The sequence below is a fragment of the Chiloscyllium plagiosum genome, unplaced genomic scaffold (assembly GCF_037043375.1).
Source record: "Chiloscyllium plagiosum isolate Xiang-an unplaced genomic scaffold, Cpla_swu_hap1 HiC_scaffold_3, whole genome shotgun sequence".
Taxonomy (NCBI): domain Eukaryota; kingdom Metazoa; phylum Chordata; class Chondrichthyes; order Orectolobiformes; family Hemiscylliidae; genus Chiloscyllium; species Chiloscyllium plagiosum.
Window position 1 is genome coordinate 71,309,995 of NW_028270141.1, and position 21,818 is coordinate 71,331,812.

Consider the following 21,818-nt stretch of genomic DNA (forward strand, 5'->3'; position numbering starts at 1 on the left):
TAACAAACAGCTAAACTCTTGAAATGATAATGAAGTAACTGTAAAACCAAAGTAAGCTGAAATACAGCACCTGTGTTCTACAGGATAGTTAAATTGGCCAGGCTCCACCTAGTGACAGAGGTTGGTCAGTGCAGTTGGACTTGCGGTAATCAAAATATATGGTAGGGCATAGAATCGTAGAAGTGTACTGCATGGAAACAGACCCTTCATCTATGCGGACCTGATATCCTAAATTAATCTAGTCCCATTTGCCAGCACTTGGCCTATATCCCTCTAAATCTTTCTTATTCATGTACCCATTCAGATTCCTTTTAAATGTTGCAATTGTACCAGCCTCTACCACTTCCTCTGGCAGCTCATTCCATACACGCACCACTCTATAAAAAGGTTACCCCTTAGATCCCTTTTAAATCTTTTCCCTCTCAGTTTAAACCTATGCCCTCTAGTAATGGGCTACCCTACCCTGTGGAAATGACCTTGGCTTTTTATCCTATCCATACCCCTCATGATTTTATAGGCTTCCATAAGGTTACTCCTCAGTCTCTAATACTCCAGGGAAAACAGCCCCAGCCTATTCAGCCTCTCCCTCTAGCTCAAACCCTCCAACCCTGGCAACATCCTTGTAAATCTTTTCTGAATCCTGTCAACATTCACAATATCCTTCCTACAACTGCACTCAGTACAGAGGAATCTCAATTATCCGAACAAGATTGGCAGTCACTATTTCGTTTGGATAATTGATTAACAGATTTCCTCCGGGGCTCGGAGTTTTCTGTGAAGTCTGCTCCCCGTTCAGGAGACCAGGTAGCAGCAAACCTCGGGTGAGCACCCACCCTCCCCCAACCCCATCCGCCCTTACACCGTCCCACCCGCTCCCATCCTTTCCCCCAAACCACATCTACCATCTGCACCACTCCCACACAGACTCCCCCAAAATCCTGTCCGTCTACCCCCAAAACCGTGTCAGTCTACCCCCCACCCCGCCTGCACTACCCCACCCCTCAACCCCATCCATCCCCCGTCCCCACCCACCCCAACTCCATCTGCTCCCACCCTGCTCCCCAACCCCATCCACCTGCGCCCCCGTCCCAGCTGTTCCCATCCTGTCCACCCACCCCAACTCAGTCTGCTCACACCCCAACCCTGTCCAAACCAGTCTCCTCCCACCCCACCCACCCCCAACCCTGTCCAACACCACTCCCCTGTCCACAGCCACTCACCGTCCAACCCCCATCCACGCCGCTGCCCCCCCTCCTCACCTAGGGGCAGCCGGACTGTACACGAACAGTAAGGGGGGTTTCCAAGTCGTGTGCGACACACACACACACACACACACACACACACACACACACACACACACACACACACACACACACACACACACACACACACACACACACACACACACAGTTTAACTGCAACTTTTTGACAGGTTCTACCTTTTCCCTGTACAGGACAACATTGGAGAGATTATCTGGGGAAGGGGAGGTTTAGGGTTCACCCCTGTGTAGAACTCCAGAGAAAGTGTGGGGGAAGAGAGAGAGAGGGCCGTCATTTGGAGATGGTACCAGGACTGTTCTCGGCAGCATTTCAGTGAGCCGAGTTCGTTTTTAATCATTGTACCTGTAAACAAAAGACCCAATCAGGGTTGAAACAGCTCTTTGACGTAATGTTTCTGTCGGCACCTTGAGATCTCCTTCGAATAATCCGATATTCGGATAATCGAGATTCCTCTGTATTCCAAAAGTGGCCTAATCAATGTTCTGTACAGACGCAACATGATCGCCCAACCCCTACACTCAATGCACTGACCAATAAAGGCAAGCATACCAAAAGCCTTCTTTATTATCCTGTCGACCTGGGACTCCACTTACAAGGAACTATGAACCTGCGCTCCAAGGTCTCTTCATTCAGCAACACTCCCCCTGCCCGATTTGCCTTTCCAAAATGCAGCACCTCGCGGTTATCTACATTAAACTCCATCTGCCACTCCTCAGCCCATCTGGTCAAGATCCCATTGTACTTGGAGGTAACATTCTTCACTGTCCACTACACCTCCAATTTTGGTGTCATCTGCAAACTTACTAACAATACCTCCTATGTTCACATCCAAATCATTTATATAAATGACAAAATCAGTGGATCCAGCACCAGTCCTTGTGGCACACCACTGGTCACAGGCCTCCAGTCTGAAACGGAATCCTCCACCAACCTGTTTCCTACCTTCAAACCAGTTCTGTATCTAAATGGCTGGTTCTCCCTCTATTACATCTGAGCTTGTTAACTTTTTTTTCAGATGCTCTGCAATTTTCCCAAAATGAAGGTATTTTCTAGCTGGGTTGCAAATATACTAACAAGTGCTGCTTCTGTACCGGTGAATAAATATCTTGCTGACATCAATTAAAATACTTCAACAATAGTGTCATTAGAGTAGAACATGTGGAAGAAGAAGATTAGTTATGACTGGATTCCCTACAGTGTGGAAACAGACCCTTCGGCCCAACAAGTCCACACCAACCCTTCGAAGAGTAACCCACCGAGATTCATTTCCCTCTGACTAATGCACCTATCACAATGGGCAATTTAGCATGGCCAATTCACCTGACCTGCACATCTGTGGACTGTGGGAGGAATCCGTAGCACCCGGAGGAAATCCACGCAGACATGGGGAGAATGTGCAAACTTCACACAGACTGTTATCTGAGGCTGAAAATGAACCTGGGACCCTGGTGCTGTGGGCCAGCAGTGCTAACCACTGGGTCACTGTATCTAGTCTTGCCCAGAATTGTCATTTATCAACATTTTCTTAATACACCTTGCTTAGTGCACAATCTGCATTTCATTAAATATTAGTATTGAGTAATGAGGCAGTGTTTCCATGTTTTTTTTTTACTTCAGTGATAGCACAGTCTATTTTTTCCTGATTTGGAACATTATTTGATGGATTTCTGCTCTGGCACAGTTTTGCTGTTGTGATTGCATATTTGAAACCTGCTCATACAAATCAACAAAAATCCTGTAAGATTTTTGGCTTATTAAAATTCAGGTGGCAGCTGCTGCTGATCACCAGGAGTCATGCTGGCATATGTAGCTTCATGTCAGGAGGGCAGGTTTGGTCAACCCATCATACATAACACACATAACAATCGGTGTCAAGAGAGCAATCACCTGGTGGTGTTGTGAGGGTTTTCCCCTGCTGCAGGCACCATCCCACAGGGTGAATGTAAGGACTAGTGGCATCACACCTAGAAAACAAATCATAGCACCACAGTGAAATTAAAACATGTATATCAATATAAATGTAAATACTGAACCACCGCTAACCCTCCACCACTAGAAGAGGCAGAAACACAGTTTCCATACATGTCATACTTGTATTAAAGTTACACTGAGCGAGTAGCTGAGGAAATTCCAGGCCACTTTGTCAGAACTGCAACAAACATTGTATCATGGATTTTGTTCCATGACTCACAACTGAAGTCTTTAGATATTTGTCAGTTTTGTAACTTAATTAAACTTTCATTATATGATCTTCCAATCATGCACACTTGACATAATAGGCCCAATGTGTCTTTTGGTGAACTGGAGAGTATCCCTTTCGGTAAACTGGAGAGTATCTCTTCCAGTAGTGACCCTAAACAAGAAGGTACTTTCATCTCAGGAAAGCAATGTGAGCACCTGAAAGAGGGAGGAAGATCAGAACACGCTGTGGAAGTTTTCACTTTCATAAGAGGTGTGTCAAGACCATCCAGAAACCTTCTCAATGCAGAGCACATTGGCTTTCTTGAAGAGAGAAAAGGTTTAAAAATAAACAAACCCTCAAGCTTGGTCACATATTTGATGTTCAGAAGGTCCTCATTTTACTGTTTCTCTTGGCTAGAAACAAGAAAAGTTGATAGTCAGGGAGACCACTACCTTAACTAGACTACCTCTTATTAAGATGCCCCTTTCAGCACAGATAAAGGTTACAGCTGGAAGAAAATTGGCAAACCTTAGTAAATGTAGATCCTGTCTTTACTTGCAGCACTTTTTTCATATTCCTTTTGTATTTAATAGCCAATATATGCTTAAAAGACTTTGGAATTTAATAGCATCTCTTATGCTGGAATTTCAAATGAGCTAAACGGAACTGAGCTTTTCTTTGCTGTTATTCACATGCCTTCATTCTCCGAGATATCAGAGCATAAAGTCTTCATTTATCCAGCATTTTACAGTCAAAGATTTTCTCTATTTAAATACAGAAGGAACACTGCAAGGGGTGTAGTACAAGGAATAACGTGTATATGTTACACAGAAAAACCTGAGAACTATGCCACCAAGTATACGTTGCTTGTCCCTACCCCCTTTCTTTTTCAAAATACATCACCACGAATTTCCTTGTATTAAATTCTAATTTTTCATTTGCGTATCCAATCCGCCAGTCTATGTAAATTATTCAATGTTTGATGCATCTTCAAGCGGAGTATTGCCAACATATTTTTTGAAAAAACTGTTACACTCTATTTCAGTAGTCAAGGGGAGACAGTGGCGTAGTGATAATCTCACTGGATTAGTTTTCTAGAACCTGAAGCTAATATTTTTGGGATCTGGGTCATGGATCCATCTATTGAGATGGCAAAATGTGAATCCAATAAAAATCTGGAATAAAAAAAGTTAGCCTAATGTAACAACTCTCAATTGCTGAAAAAATCCATCTAGTTCACTTTAGGAAAGAATGTGGTTGACTCTTAACAGTCATCAGGACATTTACAGTTGGGCAATAAATCCAAGCAGGTGATGCCCACATCCCTAGAATAAAAACAAAATTAAGTCAGTTTTATAAAGTTAAATAAAAACAAAGAGCATTGTCCCTTGGGAGGAGTACTATTGTCTGCCATTCTTCAGTCTAATAAACAACTACTTAACACAATCTACTGCCTCCAGTCCTTGTAACGTCTTTTATCTAAGCTAGCACTTATGCCTCCATTCCTAAATTTTATTCAATAGTCACTTAAGTATTACTTCGTCAAATGCTTTCTTAAAATTCATCTGGGCAAAATCCTCATCTCTGGAGAGGTAATGGTACAGTGATAATGTCACTGGAGTGTGCAATAACATCTCTGAATAGGTTGATTAGAAAATATCGATAAAAGGGCCAAGACATGAAGGGGACGGGTCTGAAAGATCAGGGGTCAAAAGTAAAAAGATACATGTAAGACAGGAAGAAATGTGTGCGCACTGCAGATGGTGCCTACATGTCAGATAGAAACTCAACTGCACAATAAATACACAAAATGGCTGACACTACATGCAAATATAGCAGATGGTAGAATTTGTATTCAATAAAAATCTGGAATTATGAATCCATTGTTGATTGTCAAAAAAAACATCTGGTTCACTAATATCCTTTAGGGAAGGAAACTCCATCCTTACTTGGTCTGACCTACATGTGAATTTAGACCCACAGCAATGTGTTTGACTCTGGCCTAGCAATGACCTCATCCCATGAATGAATTAAAACAAAATAAAATGACCAAAGCTTCAAGAGTTTCTTATGGAAGCCATAAGAGTAGCCATGGAGTAGCCATGGAGTAGCCATGGGCACCCGCATGGGCCCCAGCTATGCCTGCCTCTTCGTAGGGTATGTGGAACAATCCATCTTCCGCAACTACACTGGCCCCACCCCCCATCTTTTTCTTCGCTACATTGATGACTGTATCGGCGCTACCTCGTGCTCCCACGAGGAGGTTGAACAGTTCATCCACTACACCAACACCTTCCACCCCGACCTCAAATTCACCTGGACAGTCTCGGACTCCTCCCTCCCCTTCCTAGACCTTTCTGTTTCTAAGTCAGGCGACCGAATCAACACGGACATCTACTACAAACCTACCGACTCCCACAGCTACCTGGACTACACCTCCTCCCATCCTGCCCCCTGTAAAAACGCCATCCCATTCTCCCAATTCCTTTGTCTCCGCCGCATCTGCTCCCAGGACGACCAGTTCAAAATACGTACAACACAGATGGCCTCCTTCTTCAAGGACCGCAATTTCCCCCCCGACGTGGTCGACGGTGCCCTCCACCGCATCTCCTCCACTTCCCGCTCCTCCGCCCTTGAGCCCCGCCCCTCCAACCGCCACCAGGACAGAACCCCACTGGTCCTCACCTACCACCCCACCAATCTCCATGTACAGCGCATCATCCGCCGTCACTTCCGCCACCTCCAAACAGACCCCAGCACCAAGGATATATTTCCCTCCCCTCCCCTATCAGCTTTCCGTAGAGACCACTCCCTCCGCGACTCCCTTGTCAGATCCACACCCCCCACCGACCCAACCACCACTCCCGGCACCTTCCCTTGCAACCGCAGGAGGTGCAACACTTGCGCCCACACCTCCCCCCTCACTTCTCTCCAAGGCCCCAAGGGAAACTTCCATTTCCGCCACAGATTCACCTGCACCTCCACCCACATCATCTACTGCATCCGCTGCAGCCGGTGTGGCCTCCTCTATATTGGGGAGACAGGCCGCCTACTTGCGGAGCGATTCAGGGAGCACCTCTGGGCCACCCGGACGAACCAACCCAACCAACCTGTGGCACAGCATTTCAACTCCCCCTCCCACTCCACCGAGGATATGCAGGTCATTGGACTCATCCACCGCCAAACCACAACAACCCGACGGTCGGAGGAGGAGCGTCTTATCTTCCGACTGGGAACCCTCCAACCGCAGGGGATGAACTTGGACTTCACCAGTTTCTTCATCCCCCCTCCCCCCACCTTGTCTCAGCCGGATCCTTCCAGCCCGGCACCGCCTTCCTGACCTGCAGTCTTCTTCTTGACCTCTCCGCCTCCACCCTACTCCGACCTATCACCCTCACCTTGACCTCTTTCCACCTATCACATTTCCAACTCCCCTCCTCCAAGTCCCTCCTCCCTACCTTTTATCTTCTCCTGCTGAACACTCTCTGCTCATTCCTGAAGAAGGGCCTGTGCCCGAAACGTCGAATCTCCTGTTCCCTGGATGCTGCCTGACCTGCTGTGCTGTTCCAGCAATAAAGTTTCAACTTTGATCTCCAGCATCTGCAGACCTCACTTTCTCCTTGGAAAGGCACCTACACTGTGAGAGGACCTAACATGGGTTGTAATTGTTTTGGATGTAAGGACTCAGAACTTCCTTCAATTACATTCTGCTATCATTTTGACATTCCCACAGATCACCTGCTCCCATGGAGAATGCTATGCTGGAGTCCTTATTTCTTTGCTCAAATCAGAAGGCAATGCAGAAAGAGGTAGCCATTGCAACTTAGTCAGCACACCCTGCAAGAACAGGGGCCTCCAGAGAGAGAAGCAGCAGGGTGAAAATACAGGGGAGAGTGATGAGACACAGGGTGCTCAGACCTCACTGTCATTATCTTTCACTGTCTGAAAGACAATACAGGCGTAGATTAACAATGCCTCATCTCATGGTTACAAAACCGTGACATTTGCTACAGAGCTTTTTTGTTACTGAATAAATGTCTAATTATTCATCTGATGATACACTTTATATCTGAATGATTCTACTTTAAAATACCTACAGATTACATGCCCTCCTGATAATTAGAGAAAACAACTACACAATGCACTAGCATCATATGGGCTAAGGTTAGGTAGCTCTCAAGGCATCCATCAGGATATCACGATCAAATATTGTGTAGTAAGGTCTCTCATAGTAGTCAGAAGATTGATAGGTTCCTGAGGAATCTCCTTTTGACCCTTCCATCATCATTAGCCTTTCAAATATTTTTAGAATATGCATGGACTGAAAAATTGCCCTGAAATGTGAAAATATCTGTAGGATAATGTTGAATTTGAAAGAGGCAATGCAGCCTACAACTTTAACAAACCACCACACTGAGGGAGTGGAGATATGAGCTGCCCATTATATGACTCCTGGCCTTGAATGACAGTGTGTTCATTGAAAGTCAATAGACAAAATGCACAGCGCCCTGCAGTGGTGTGTGAAAGTATCAATGATTTTGTTCGGTCACAAGGTGGCCACAAAGATTTCCTGAGCAACATGTCCTAGAGCCTGGTAGCATAATTAAAGAGAAGACCAGAAGATTGTGTGAGAAAACTCGCTCCGAACCACAGTGGACCAGGCATAATGACTTGTCTTGACAAAATATTTTAAGCGAAAATGGGAAAATTCAGCCCATTAAGTGTTTATCTTCATGGATATTTCCTGATCTGTCAAGTTTTTGCAGCAGTTTCAGGTTTTACACCTAGAACATTTCCTGCATTTGTAACTGGAAATTAGGTGATAACTTTCCTTTAAGGGGTTAAAGCAGATTTGTAAAGAAACTGAAGATAAAGGAAACTAATTTTTTTTTGATATTTGCAATTATTTTTTAAAAAGTATGTTTTGTGAAACATTATAATTAATAAGGACTGGATCATCAATGATGTCAGAACTTTCTCCAAGACAATCAATAATGATCCACAAGTGCTGGCTTAGCTGGAGATGCTAAACAAATAAGTTTTGGGAAGAAGTTTTGGGAATGATCAACAAATGGAATGATCTGCAAGTTAAAAGTAAACAAGACAATTCACAAGACAAATGGTGTGACTGAGGTTTCTTTTTACTAATTTTGAATAAATTATCTGTAGATATGCAAATACCTTCCTTTGTCTCCACCTTTCACATGATCTCACTAAACCAATCACAATTGCACATACATGCATTAACTGGCATATTAGCACCCTCTTGTGGTTAAAATACTTTCAAATGGATTTTCAGATCAAGCAGATACAAACATATTTGCAAAGGCTGATTTGCTCACCAATAATCATAGCTTTCATCCCAGTTGTCAAAATGCACCAAAAAACGATTATCTACCATATCGGATACCGTTGCCACACAAATAAATTCTGGATTCTTTCTATCAACAGCTTCTAGTTTCATTCCCACTCGGAAGCCTAATGGAGTAATAGTCTGAAACAACAAAAGAAAAATCAAAAATATTTATTGTAATACATAATTTTGTGTTTGCATTTATTTAAAACAGTGACAGGATTTGTCTCTGTCTGGTACTGACAGCTAGAAATTAGCATATGTTTCCAAATAATTTAAGTAGATTCCTGAGCAAGTAATAAACTCTCCTCAGTTTCGTCTGAGATTTTTCTCCAACAATTTTGCCCTAGAATTGTTTTGAAATTGCCAAATTGTATTAATAAAAATGAAAACATACACTAGTAATCATTAAAATATTCTATTTTGTTTATCTCAAATAAAAATTAAAATAAGGTTATCTACACTAAAATCTTAATGCGGCAATAAATATACAAGGTAGAAACTTACTGTCAGTCACTTACTCCCAGCGCCTTCAGATTTCCTTTTTGAAAATTCTCATATTCGGGTAACAACTTGTGTTATACATGACAAGTGTGGCAGTAGATTAGATGAGATTCCCTACAGTGTGGAAACAGGCCCTTCAACCCAACAAGTCCACACCGACCCTCTGAAGAGTAACCCACTGAGACTCATTTCACTACATTTACCCCTGATTAATGCACCTAACACTATGGGCAATTTAGTATGGCCAATTCTCCTAACCTGCACACCTTTTCGAATGTGGGAGGAAACCAGAGCATCCGGAGGAAACCCACACAGACACGGGAAGAATGGACAAACTCCACACAGTCACCCGAGGCTGGAATCGAACCCAGGTCTCCGGCACTGTGAGGCAACAGTGCTAACCAGATGAAGATTGTCACATTTGAGTCACTTGCCCTAGTTACAAGCAAATATTCTGCACCATGGAGTGGACAGCTGAAGGATCAATAAATCCACTGAATTGCCAAACCCAACCAAATTGCATAGCCAGGTTAAATACAGAGGCCAGGTAGCCCCTTACAGGAAAAGGGAAGTGAATGGTGAATCAACAATACAATTACTGATTAGAACCATTGTCAGCTACAGTAACTTTTATTAGTGCATATTTAATAAGAGTTTGGGAGATGGACAGGTAAAGTCAGCTATAAATATTTGAAATAAACAGTGATTAAAAACAATATGGGGTTAATCTTTCCACACTGTTTTCTGTACAATCTTGCACACATACACCAGGATTACAACAGATGGACAGGAATGTAGGCTCAGACCCAGGTACTGGCCTTGTGGGAGAATTCTGTTTCTCCCCAGAAAGGGGTGAAGTCTCGAATTACCCCAATGCCAGTGCGATAACAGGAATAAAGGGCATGTTTTGAAACACTGAAATCTACATTATCCGGAGTCTTACCAGATCCAACTTGGCACCAGCCATTGAGGTGCCAGGGTGTCGATATACTGAAATACAAGGTGTACCCCAATCAGCTCCCCCACATTGCCTCAACAAAAGAAAAACCCCTCTAATAAGTCAAACAGCTACCATCACAAACAAACAATGAATAGATGTCGTTAACATCGATCACACACTGAACTATCAAGCTGACAAGAACTCACTTCTGGGCTTGTACATCAAAATAATCATAGCGTCATGCCAAGTGCCAGCATCATGATGTAATAAAACTTTGAAGATTTCAAGTTAGAAACACATGTTCAAATGCTGGAAATCAAGACAGTTTTCAAGGGTCACTTCATTTGTGGATGAAGAAATTGTTTCATTTCAACAGAGCACAGTTAAGGCATACCTAGAACATAGAAGAATACAGCGCAGTACAGGCCCTTTGGCCCTCGATGTTGCGCCGATCCAAGCCCACCTAACCTAGACTAGCCCACTATCCTCCATATGCCTATCCAATGCCCGCTTAAATGCCCATAAAGAGGGAGAGTCCACCACTGCTACTGGCAGGGCATTCCATGAACTCACGATTCACTGAGTAAAGAACCTACCCCTAACATCTGTCCTATACCTACCACCCCTACATCTGGATGCAACTCACTATGAGTCAAACTCAAGACAGACAAGGCCCTTCAACACCTTCATTGAAAAAGCAAACTCAGCACTCAGCAAATAAAAGGGGGTGTGCAGCTGACTGAAGCCACAAGTGGGAGAAATCATCTTAGTCAGCTTATTCCTGCTAAAAAGAATACCAGGAATTAGGACAATTCCATCAGTCTGTGAGAACTACAAGTAAAAGGCAGAAGACCATTGCAGTAAGTTCAAAAGTATCTAACTACAATATCATACAAGATGAAAAAGAACACTCTCCAGTCTCGGGTGACTGTCTGTGCGGAGTTTGCACATTCTCAGTGTCTGCGTGGGTTTCCTCCGGGTGCTCCGGTTTCCTCCCACAATCGAAAGATGTGCAGGTCAGGTGATTTGGCCATGCTAAATTGCCCACTAGTGAGAGTGTTTGGAGGGAAATGGTTCTGGGTGGGTTACTCTTCGGAGAGTCGGTATGGACTGGTTGGGCTGAAGAGCCTGTTTCCACAATGTAAGGAATCTAATCTAATCTAATCTAATCCTCTAAACTGTTCCACCTTGAAGTTCACCTGAGAAATCCACCTGGCAGTTGAACTATAAAAGAGGCTACGAAGAAATTGCTGCTTTTTCAAGATCTTCCTTCTAGCCAAATCACTGACTCAGCCAAGAAACATTAGGCAAATGACTGCACCTATATTGATATGCTCATGATACAGTGGTTGAGTGCAGTGAATGAGACATCATTGTTTCATTTACCTTCAAAGCAAGTGTGTAAGAAATAACAAAACAGAGTAATTTGTGAATGCAAAAAAAAAGCTTGTTGCTGGCTTATGAAAAATCAAATAATTCCTACAGTAATAAAATACACACATCCACAAAGAAATTGATCATAGGTAAATAAAAGGGAACACCTAAAATTTGTCCGTACCAATAGTTTCAAGGTAACTTCAGATGTAAATGTACTATTTAATTCAACTCATTCCCAAATTTTTTCCCTTTTAGAAACAATTTTTACTCTCAGAATTGATACTTTTTAAAACACATTAATTAACAAATGGAAATGGAAAATAACCCAGTTCTCGGGGAATAAAAAACAATGCACGATACTTTTGACACGAGTATGACACCTTTTGTTTATTCTTTCATGGGACTCGGGTGGCTCTGGCAAGACCTGCGTTCACTGCCAATCCCTGGTTGTCTAAAAATTGAGTGGCTTGTTAAACTATTCCATAACACAGTTGAGAGTAAAACACATTACTAAGACTCTAGATTGAATAAGGTTTGCAGATTTCCTTAAGTGAAAGACGTCATTGAACCACCTGGATTTTCTTTTACAACAATCAAAGACTTGTGGTAACAAAACTGAGACTGAAACTAAATTTATATCCCAGATTTCTTTATTAAATTTAAAATACATCTGCTGCCACTGTGGGATTTAGAGGCATAAAGGTCCACAGCATGAAAACATGTCTTTCGACCCAACTTGCTCATGCCGCCCGGTTTTCACAATTTAAAACTAATCCTATTTGCATACATTTGATCCATAGCTCTCCATACCTATCCCATCCACAGATCTGTCTAAATGTTTCTTAAATGACAAAAAAATTGTACTCCCATCCACCACTACCTTTGGCAGCCCATTTCAGAAACTTGGCATTCTCGGTGAAAACATTTCCCCTCTGTATGCTTTTGTATTTCTCCCCCCTCACCTCTAGTTTTAGACTCCCCTACCATCGAGAAAAGCTGTCCATTATCTACCTTATTTATGCCTTTCATGATCTTATATATTTCTATAAGATCATCCCTCAGTTTCTTACATTCCAGGGAAAATTTCCAGCCTCTCCTTAGAGCACAAACCTTCCAGTCATGGTAGCATCCCAGTAAATCTTTTCTGCACTCTATTTTGCCACAGCATTAGCCTGAGCCTCTGGATTACTAGGCCAGCGACACTATCATTATCCTACCATCTCTCATTGCAAATATTCCCAGCATAAAGCTTGTTCAATTAAAACAACCACATGGAGGTAATAATTTCCATTCATGTAATAATATCAATAGCTTCAACAACGTGTTTCTGCTTCAACAGTTTACTGTGTTCTTTAAAACAAGGTGCAATCCAGGGAGTTTCAGCAAATCTGACTGAAGTACCTTGCCCACAGTCCCAAGTGTAATCTCCTGCCTGCAACTTTCATCAGAGCCCATCCACAATAAGGTAGTAAGACTCAGTTATTAAGCATTTCACCTTTTCAGATTTCTCACAGAGGAGGACTCAATCTCTGAAAAACGCAACTTTGTCCTTTTAAAAGGAGGGCCTAGCAGCTTCAAATCGAACATACACCTCAGCACACAGACACAATTCACAAACAAAACCTGAAATCACATTCTTAAAGCAAGATTCTGTGGAAATAAATACCCTCAATTCTCAAATCTTGCTAAATAGTGTTATACACTTACCGTATTTTGGTTTTCAAACAGGGATTTGGGCACAGCTTGAGCCTTGCACAACTTCAGGTATGATGGCCAGTTAAACTCATCATCCTTATATCCTAAAAATACATAAATGAATAGTTAACATAAAATATTTGAAACCAAAACATGCACCAGCACAAAGGGTTGGGGATGCTCCATTCTTGAATATATTCAATGTTAGAATGGATAGACTTTTCATCTCTCAGGTAATCAAGGAATTCAGGGAGCGGACGGGAATTGAGGGAGGTTAACAATGATCATAATGCATAGTGCAGCACACTCAAAGGGCTATTTGGTCTAACTCTGTTCCAACATTATGTTATTATTCACAAATGATTAATTCCACAAGCAAGATCACTTACAATGAGATTGGGCCCACAAGTCCCAAATGGTTTTCTAAAATGTTTATCTTCATTCTATTATGACCTGGCATATTATTTGTAAAAATGCATAAAAATTTGTATAAATTAATTAATTAAATAAATAAATAAATAGAGATGGCTGGACAGGTGATGTGCTGTAGCTGTATGATGTAGGAGCTGAATGATCCCTTTGTGAACGACAGTGACCACATCTGCAGCAAGTGTTGGTTGCTGGAAGAACTTCAGAGCAGAACTGATGATCTGGAATCTGAATAGGGTGTGACTATAAATGAGGCAGGTAGGGGGATTTGGAGTGCAGGAGTAGAGAAGCCTCAGCCCTGACCTTGTCCAATAGGGATGAGATTTTTGCTTCCTGTACGGATGAGGAAAAGGGCTGTGCACAGGGTGAGCCAGCTGACCACAGCATCATGGTGTAGAAGGCCATTCAAGAGGGGGGAACAAAAGGACAAGCAGTTGTTATAGGGGACTCTATAATTAGTGGGACAGTTAGTACCCTTTGTCAGCCGGCTCGGGAGTTCCACATGGTATGTTGCCTGCCCGGTGCCAGGGTGCAGGACATCTCCGACTGGCTTGAAAGGATATTGGAACGGGAGGGAGACGATCCAGTTGTTGTGGTCCACATTGGCACAAGCAACATAGGCAAGGCTAGGAAGGAGGACCTGTTCGGGGAGTATCAAACATGAGGAAGGAAATTGAAGAATAGGTCCTAGAGGATCATAATCTCTGGATTACTGCCTGAGCCACGTGCTAATTGGCATAGGGATCAGAAAATTAGGGCAGTAAACACGTGGCTAAGAGATTGGTGAGGGAAAGAGGGATTCCATTTCATGGGACATTGGCATCAGCTTTGGAACCGGGGTGGGGGTGGGGGATCTGTACCAATGAGACCGATCTGGAATCAGTGTTCTAGCAAAAAGGATAAATAGGGTGGTCACTAGGACTTTAAACTTGCGAATCAGAGGAAAGGAAAGAGAATGCGACAGGAAGTATGGAGTCAAGTAGAAAGATAAGCAGGCTAGCAAGTGTGCATGGTTTAAGTTCAAGGCACACTAAGAATGAAGCAAAAAGGCTAACTTAGGACTTACAAGAGATGTTGGTTATCATGAGGATAAGAAAATCAGCATTAAGGCGCTTTGCCTGAATGCTCGTAGTATTCGTAACAAAGTAGATGAGTTAACGGCACAAATCATCGTGAATGATTATAATGTGATAGGCATCACAGAGACGTGGTTGCAGGGGGTTCAGGACTGGCAGTTAGTTATTCAAGGATTTACAACTTATCGAAAAGACAGGGAGGTGAGTAAAGGGGACGGGGTTGCTTTGTTAGATCAGAATGAAATTAAATCTATGGCACTGAATGACTTGGGGTCAGATGATGTGAGGTCTGGGTGGCCACAAAGGCAAAAAAAAACCATAATGGGAATTATGTGCAGACCTCCTAAGAGTGGTCAGGATCAGAGACTCAAGATGTATCGGGAAATAGGCAGGACAAAATCAGAAAGACAAGGTCATGGCGATCATGGGGGAACTTCAATATGCAGGTGGACTGGGTGAATAATGTTGCTAGTGAATTCAAAGAAAGGGAATCCATGGAATGCTGACAGGATGGGTTTTTGGAAGAGCTTGTGATGAAGCCTACAAGAGGGCAGGCTATTCTTGATTTAGTGCTATGTAATGAGCCTTAAAAAAAGATCTTAATGTAAGGTAACACTTAGGAGGCAGCAAACATAATATGGTAGAGTTCAGTCTGCAGTTTGAAAGAGAGAAGGTAAAATTGGATTAATGGTGTTACAGTTAAATAAAGGTAATTACAAAGGGCATGAGAAGGGAACTGACAAACATCAGCTGGAAGCAGAGCCTAGTGGGGAAGACCGTAGAGCAACAATGGCAGGAGTTTCTGGGTGTAATTGAAGACACAGTACAGAGGTTCATCCCAAAGAAAAGAAAGATTACCGGATGGGGTTGGGGGGAGGGGGGGTAGAATTAGACTTCCTGATTTTCTTTGTCAGCCATGGCAATGTATCAAAGAAAACAAGAGAGCCGAAAAAGTGGCTAACAGCACTGGGAAATCAGAAGATTGTTATCCTCTGGGTAGTCTACAAAAACAAAGAGAGAAATAAGGACAGAGAGGATAAAATATGAAGGTAGACTAGCCAGTATTATTAGAAATTATAGTAAACGTTTCTTTCAAGGCATCAGAAACGAGGGGCAAAAGTAGACACTGTGCCACTCCAAATTGATGTAGGAAGGCTAGTGCTGGGAGATAAGGGAATAGCTGAAGAATATAATAAGTACTTTGCATCAGTCTTCACAGTGGAAGACATGAGCAATATCCCAACAATTAAGGAGGGTCGAGAGCAGAGTTGAGTATGGTAGCCATCACAAAAAAGCGAAAGTGCTAGAAAAGCTAAAAGGTCTAAAAATTGATAAATCTCCTGGCCTCGATGGGCTATATCCTAGAGTTCTGAGGGAGGTGGCTGAAGAAATAGCGGAGGCATTGGTTGTGATCTTTCATTGGTCCCATATGATTGGAAAATTACCGTTGTAACCCCCTTGGTCAAGAAAGGATCAAGAAAAAAGATGGAAAATTATCGGCCAATTGGCCTAACCTTGGCTATTGTTAAAATTCTAGAATCCATTGTTAAGGATGAGATTTCTAAACTCTTGGAAGTGCAGGGTTGGATTAGAACAAGTCAGCATAGATTTAATAAAGGGGAGGTTGTGCCTGACAAACTTGTTAGAATTCTTTGGAGAGGTAATAAGTAGGTTAGACCAGGGAAACCCAGTGAATGTTATGTATCTAGACTTCCAAAAGGCCTTTGATAAAGTGGCTCATGGGAGGCTACTGAATAAGGTGAGGGCCCATGGTGTTTATGGGGAGTTACTGACATGGATTGAGGATTGGCAGTCTGACAGACAGCAGAGAGTTGGATAAAAGGTTTTTTTTTTTCCGGAATGGCAGCCAGCGACAAGTGGTGTCCCGCAAGGTTCAGTGCTGGGGCCGCAGTTGTTCACTTTATATATTAATGATCTGGACGAAGGGACTGGGGGCATTCTGGCAAAGTTTGCCAATGATACGAAGTGAGGTGGGCAGGCAGGTAGTACTGAGGTGGTGGGGAGGCTGCAGAAAGATTTAAGGAGAAAGTGAGGTCTGCAGACGCTGGAGATCAAAGCTGAAACTTTATTGCTGGAACAGCACAGCAGGTCAGACAGCATCTAGGGAAAAGGAGATTCGACGTTTCGGGCACATGCCCTTCCTGAGGAAGGGCATGTGCCCGAAACGTCGAATCTCCTTTTCCCTAGATGCTGTCTGACCTGCTGTGCTGTTTCAGCAATAAAGTTTCAGCTGCAGAAAGATTTAGACAGTTTAGGAGAGTGGTCCAAGAAATGGCTGATGAAACTCAATGTGAGCAAATGAGAGGTCTTGCACTTTGGGGAAAAAAGAATACAGGCATGGAATATTTTCTAAACGGTGAGAAAATTCATAAAGCCTAAGTACAAAGGGATCTGGGAGTGCTAGTCCAGGATTCTCTAAAAGTTAACTTGCGGGCTGAGTCCATAATTAAGAAAGCGAATGTAATGTTGTCATTTATCTCAAGAGGGTTAGAATATAAAAGCAGTGACGTACTTCTGAGAGTTTAAAAAGCTCTAGTTAGGCCCCATTTAGAATATTGTGTCCAATTTTGGGCTCCAAACCTCAGGAAGGATATACTGGCACTGGAGCAGGTCCAGCGGACATTCACACAGATGATCCCTGGAATAGTAGGCCTAACATACAATGAACAGCTGAGGATCCTGGGACAGTATTCATTAGCATTTAGAAGGTCGAGGGGAGATCTACTTGAAACTTACAAGATAATACATGGCTTAGAAAGGGTAGATGCTGAGAATTTGTTTCCATTAGGCGGGGAAACTAGGACATGTGGGCACAGCCTTAGAATTAGAGGGGGTCAATTTAGAATGGAAATGAGGAGATATTTCTTCAGCCAGAGTGTGGTGGGCCCCAGAATTCATTGCCACAGAGTACAGTGGGGGCCGGGACGTTAAATGTCTTCAAGGCAGAAATTAATAAATTCCTGATCTTGCAAGGAATTAAGGGCTACCGGGAGAGTGCGGCTAAGTGGCGTTGAAATGCCCATCAGCCATGATTAAACAGCGAGTGGACTCGATGGGCCGAACGGCCTTACTTCCACTCCTATGTCTTATGGTCTTATTAGCAAATCACATTTTAATATAGTTACAGTGTAGAAATAAATATGCAAACATATATTCAGAAAGAGCTAGAGAAACACAGCAGGTTTAGCAGTTTGTGGAGAAAGGAACTGAGTTAATATTGAGTCTGATATGACTCCTGTTCAGAACTGAAAGGAGCTGGAAGATGGTAGTCTTTGTGCTGGTAGTGGTAACCTGCTGGAGGTGGTGGAAATAATTCTTTGAAAGATAAGACTCATGGCATAGAATGAGGGGACAGGGGAATTGTTCCAGGAGAAGGGGAAGGATGAGGGCAGAAGTCCAGGAGATGGGTAAGAACATGGCTGAGGGCTGTGTCAGCCACAGTTGGTGGGGAATTGGATTCCTTGTTGGTGGCACAGTCATTCAGCTTATGAGATTGTTTGAAGAAGTGACTCTGTGCCTACTTCTATCTTTTTGCACACAATCATGTCCAACAGCATCACACTTTCGTAATCATGAAATCTTATTACACGCCCCCTGCAAGAAATTCCAATTGTCTCCTCCTGATCCTGGTCAGCAGTTTCTTTTGGCCTCAGATTTTGCTGATACCTCTTCATCAGACATGTGGTTTTCGTTTGGACTCTTGGCCAAAACTGGAAAAATAAGACTCTGAATCAAGAAGACCGTGAAAAGCATAAAAGATAGAACAGGACACCCTACCTTCGAGATAGGCTTTGCCAGACTTCTTGTCTGATTCTGCCACAAATCTCACCATAACCCTCATTCCTCAGAGGGTTAAAAATGATAGAGGCAAACAAAGACTGATTTCTTCAAAGAAAACTCTGTCATAAGGTCAGAAGTGGGGATGTTCACCAATGATTGCACAGTGTTCAGCATCATCCTCAGATACTAAAGCAGTCCGTGCTCAAAAACAAGATCTGGATAACATCCAGGCTTGGGCTGACAAGTGGCAAGTAACATTTGCGCTCGACAAATGCCTGACAATAACCATCACCAATAAGACACATTCTAAGCACCGCCCCTTGACATTCAACAGTATTACCATCACTGAATCCCCCACTGTCAACATCTTTGGGGTTACCATTGACCAGAAACTCAACTGAGCTCACCACATAAACACAGTGGCTACAACAGTAGGTCAGAGATTAGGGAGTATGGAGAGTAACTCACCTCCTGACACCCCAAAGTCTATCCACCATCTACAAGGCACAAGTCAGGAGTGTGATGGAATACTCCCCACTTGCCTGGATGGGTGCAGCTCCAACAACACTCAAGAAGCTTGACACCACCCAGGACAAAGCAACCTGCTTGACTGGTACCACATCTACAAACATTCAATCCCTCCACCACTAGCATGCAGTACACATTGCTGCTACTATCTACAAGACAGACTGCAGAAATTCACCAAAGATCCTTAGACAGAGCTTCCAAAGCCACAACCACTTCCACATAGAAGGACAAGGGCAGCAGGTACTTGGGAACACCACTACCTGCAAGCTCCCCTCAAAGCCACTCACCACCCTGACTTGGAAATATGCCGCATTCCTTCACAGTCATTGGATCAAAATCCTAGAATTCCCTTGTAGGACAACTCACAGCAAGTGGACTGCAGTGACTCAAGAAGACAGCTCAGCACCACCTTCTCAAGGGCAAACAGGGATGGGCTGTCAATGCTGGCCAGCCAATGACGCCCAAGTCCCATAAATGAATTTTAAAAGAAAAAACAAAAGTCTTGTAAGATTCCGCAAGATGCTTTTTTGGTGAAAAAAAGCCAAACAAACCACTTCCACTTATTTATGTTTAGAGTGATATTGGACAGTGACACTGGCTTGGTCAGCTTTCCATTGGCCAGTTATTATGGGTGCAAATGTTTGGACTGGTCCCTGTCCACGTGATAAGGATCTGTGCTTGAGCAGTGCAGCAGAGAGAATCTCATCTTCAAAGGGAAAGCATCAAGATTTCTCGCTATTTCTCTCTCTCTCTCTCCATTGAGTGAGGTGTACCAGCAAAGCTCCTGCTCGCTGTTTTGACCCACTTTTTCATGTAACTGCTCTCTACGCATGGCCCTGTCAAAAGGATGAAAAAATAAAACCTTCAAGATTACTGAAAGGATCAATTTTAAAGCAGTGACTTGAAGCTCAAACATTGGTATAAACAACCAAGTAGTGTCAGCGATGAACTGAATGGGGATCGAAGGAAATGGGAAGATATTAAATTAAAACTCAAAATCCTGTAATCTGACTGGCTCTACCAAACTATATTATCCCTGTGTTTTCCCCCTTATGTAAATCCAGGTCTTTACATGAGTTTGTGTGTATGTGTCAGTAGTTAAGAAAGGTGGAGTCATAGATTCATACCAGTAATTCATATTTCGCTGCTACCATCAGTTAAGGGCAATTTGTTCATAACGGTTTTGTTAGTTAAATACATAAACCTGGTGGGATTAGATGCTTTCAATTAAAATTACCAGAGAGAGATAGAATTGGACATCTTGGTGGCAATCAAGCTTTTTCACTTTTGAGACAACTCAGTGGTTAGCACTGCTGCCTCACAGCACCAGGGTCCCAAGTTCGATTCCAGCCTTGGGCGACTGTCTGTGGAGTTTGCACATTCTCCCTGTGTCTGCGTGGTTTTCTCCGGGTGCTCCTGTTTCCTCCCATAGTCCAAAGATTTGCAAGTCAGGTGAATTGGCCATGCTAAATTGCCCATAGTGCTAGGTGCATCAGTCAGAGGGATATGGGTCTGGGTGGGTTACTCTTCGGAGGGTCAGTGTGGACTGTGTGGGCCAAAGGGCCTGTTTCCACACTGTAGGGAACCTAATCTAATCTGGGAATAATGGTTGTGGGTCAGAACAAACGATTGCCCAACACATGCTTCTGTACATCAGAATTTCTGAATTCTCACTTTTGTTTTCATGGTGAGTTTGTGTTGACCCTAAACTTTTCCAGTTTATCAAATATGTCATTAACCATTCCAATCTTTGGTCGCACTGTAGGTTTCTGTAATCATTTGTGGGCAGCACTGTTGCCTTACAACACTAGCGATCAGGGTTCAATTCCCGCCTTGGGCAACGGTCTGTGTGGAGTTTGAACATCTGCCCCATGTCTGCATGGGTTCCGTCCGGGTACTCCAGTTTCCTCCCACAATCCAAAGATGGGGGCAGCACAGTGGCAGTGGTTAGCACTGCTGCCTCACAGCGCCAGAGACCCGGGTTCAATTCCCGCCTCAGGCGACAGACTGTGTGGAGTTTGCATGTTCTCCCCGTGTCTGCGAGGGTTTCCTCCGGGTGCTCCGGTTTCCTCCCACAGTCCAAAGATGTGCAGGTCAGGTGAACTGGTCATGCTAAATTGCCCGTAGTGTTAGGTAAGGGGTAAATGTAGGGGTATGGGTGGGTTGCGCTTCAGCGGGGTGGTGTGGACTTGTTGGGCCGAAGGGCCTGTTTCCACACTGTAAGTAATCTAATCTAATCTAATCTAATCTAATGTGAGGTAAATTGGCCATGTTAAAAATGCCCATAGTGTTCAGGGATGTGTAAGTTAAGTGTACTAGTCTGAGGTAAATGTAGAGCAGTAGGCGAATGGGTCTGGGTGGTTTAATCTTCAGAGAGGTCAATGTGGACTTGTTGGGCCCAATAGCCTGTTTCCACGCTGTAGGGATTCTATACCATGTCACTCATATCATAGAATCAAATCCCTATGTGGAAAGAGGCTATTCAATCCATACAATCTGCAATGGCTCAAGAGCATCCCACCCAGACCCAGTCCAAATTCTGTCCTAGTAACCCTGCATTTACCATGTTTAATCCTGATTTTTTAACGTTTTATGTAGTTGGGAACAGAACCAAAACACAGTAATTCAAAAGGAATCAAATTTATGGTGTTT

At 43.2% G+C, this 21,818-nt stretch overlaps 1 protein-coding gene across 1 annotated transcript in view; it reads right to left on the minus strand.

Moving 5' to 3' along the window:
- The window catches only part of l3mbtl3 (L3MBTL histone methyl-lysine binding protein 3), a 170,153-nt gene that overhangs the window by 87,227 nt on the left and 61,108 nt on the right, over window positions 1-21,818 (minus strand). The window contains exons 10-12 of the mRNA XM_043683587.2: window positions 13,345-13,436; window positions 8,806-8,957; window positions 3,169-3,245 (exon numbers count right to left, since the gene is read on the minus strand). Coding sequence (XP_043539522.1) covers window positions 3,169-3,245; window positions 8,806-8,957; window positions 13,345-13,436 — 321 coding nt within the window. The remainder of the gene's footprint in view (window positions 1-3,168; window positions 3,246-8,805; window positions 8,958-13,344; window positions 13,437-21,818) is intronic.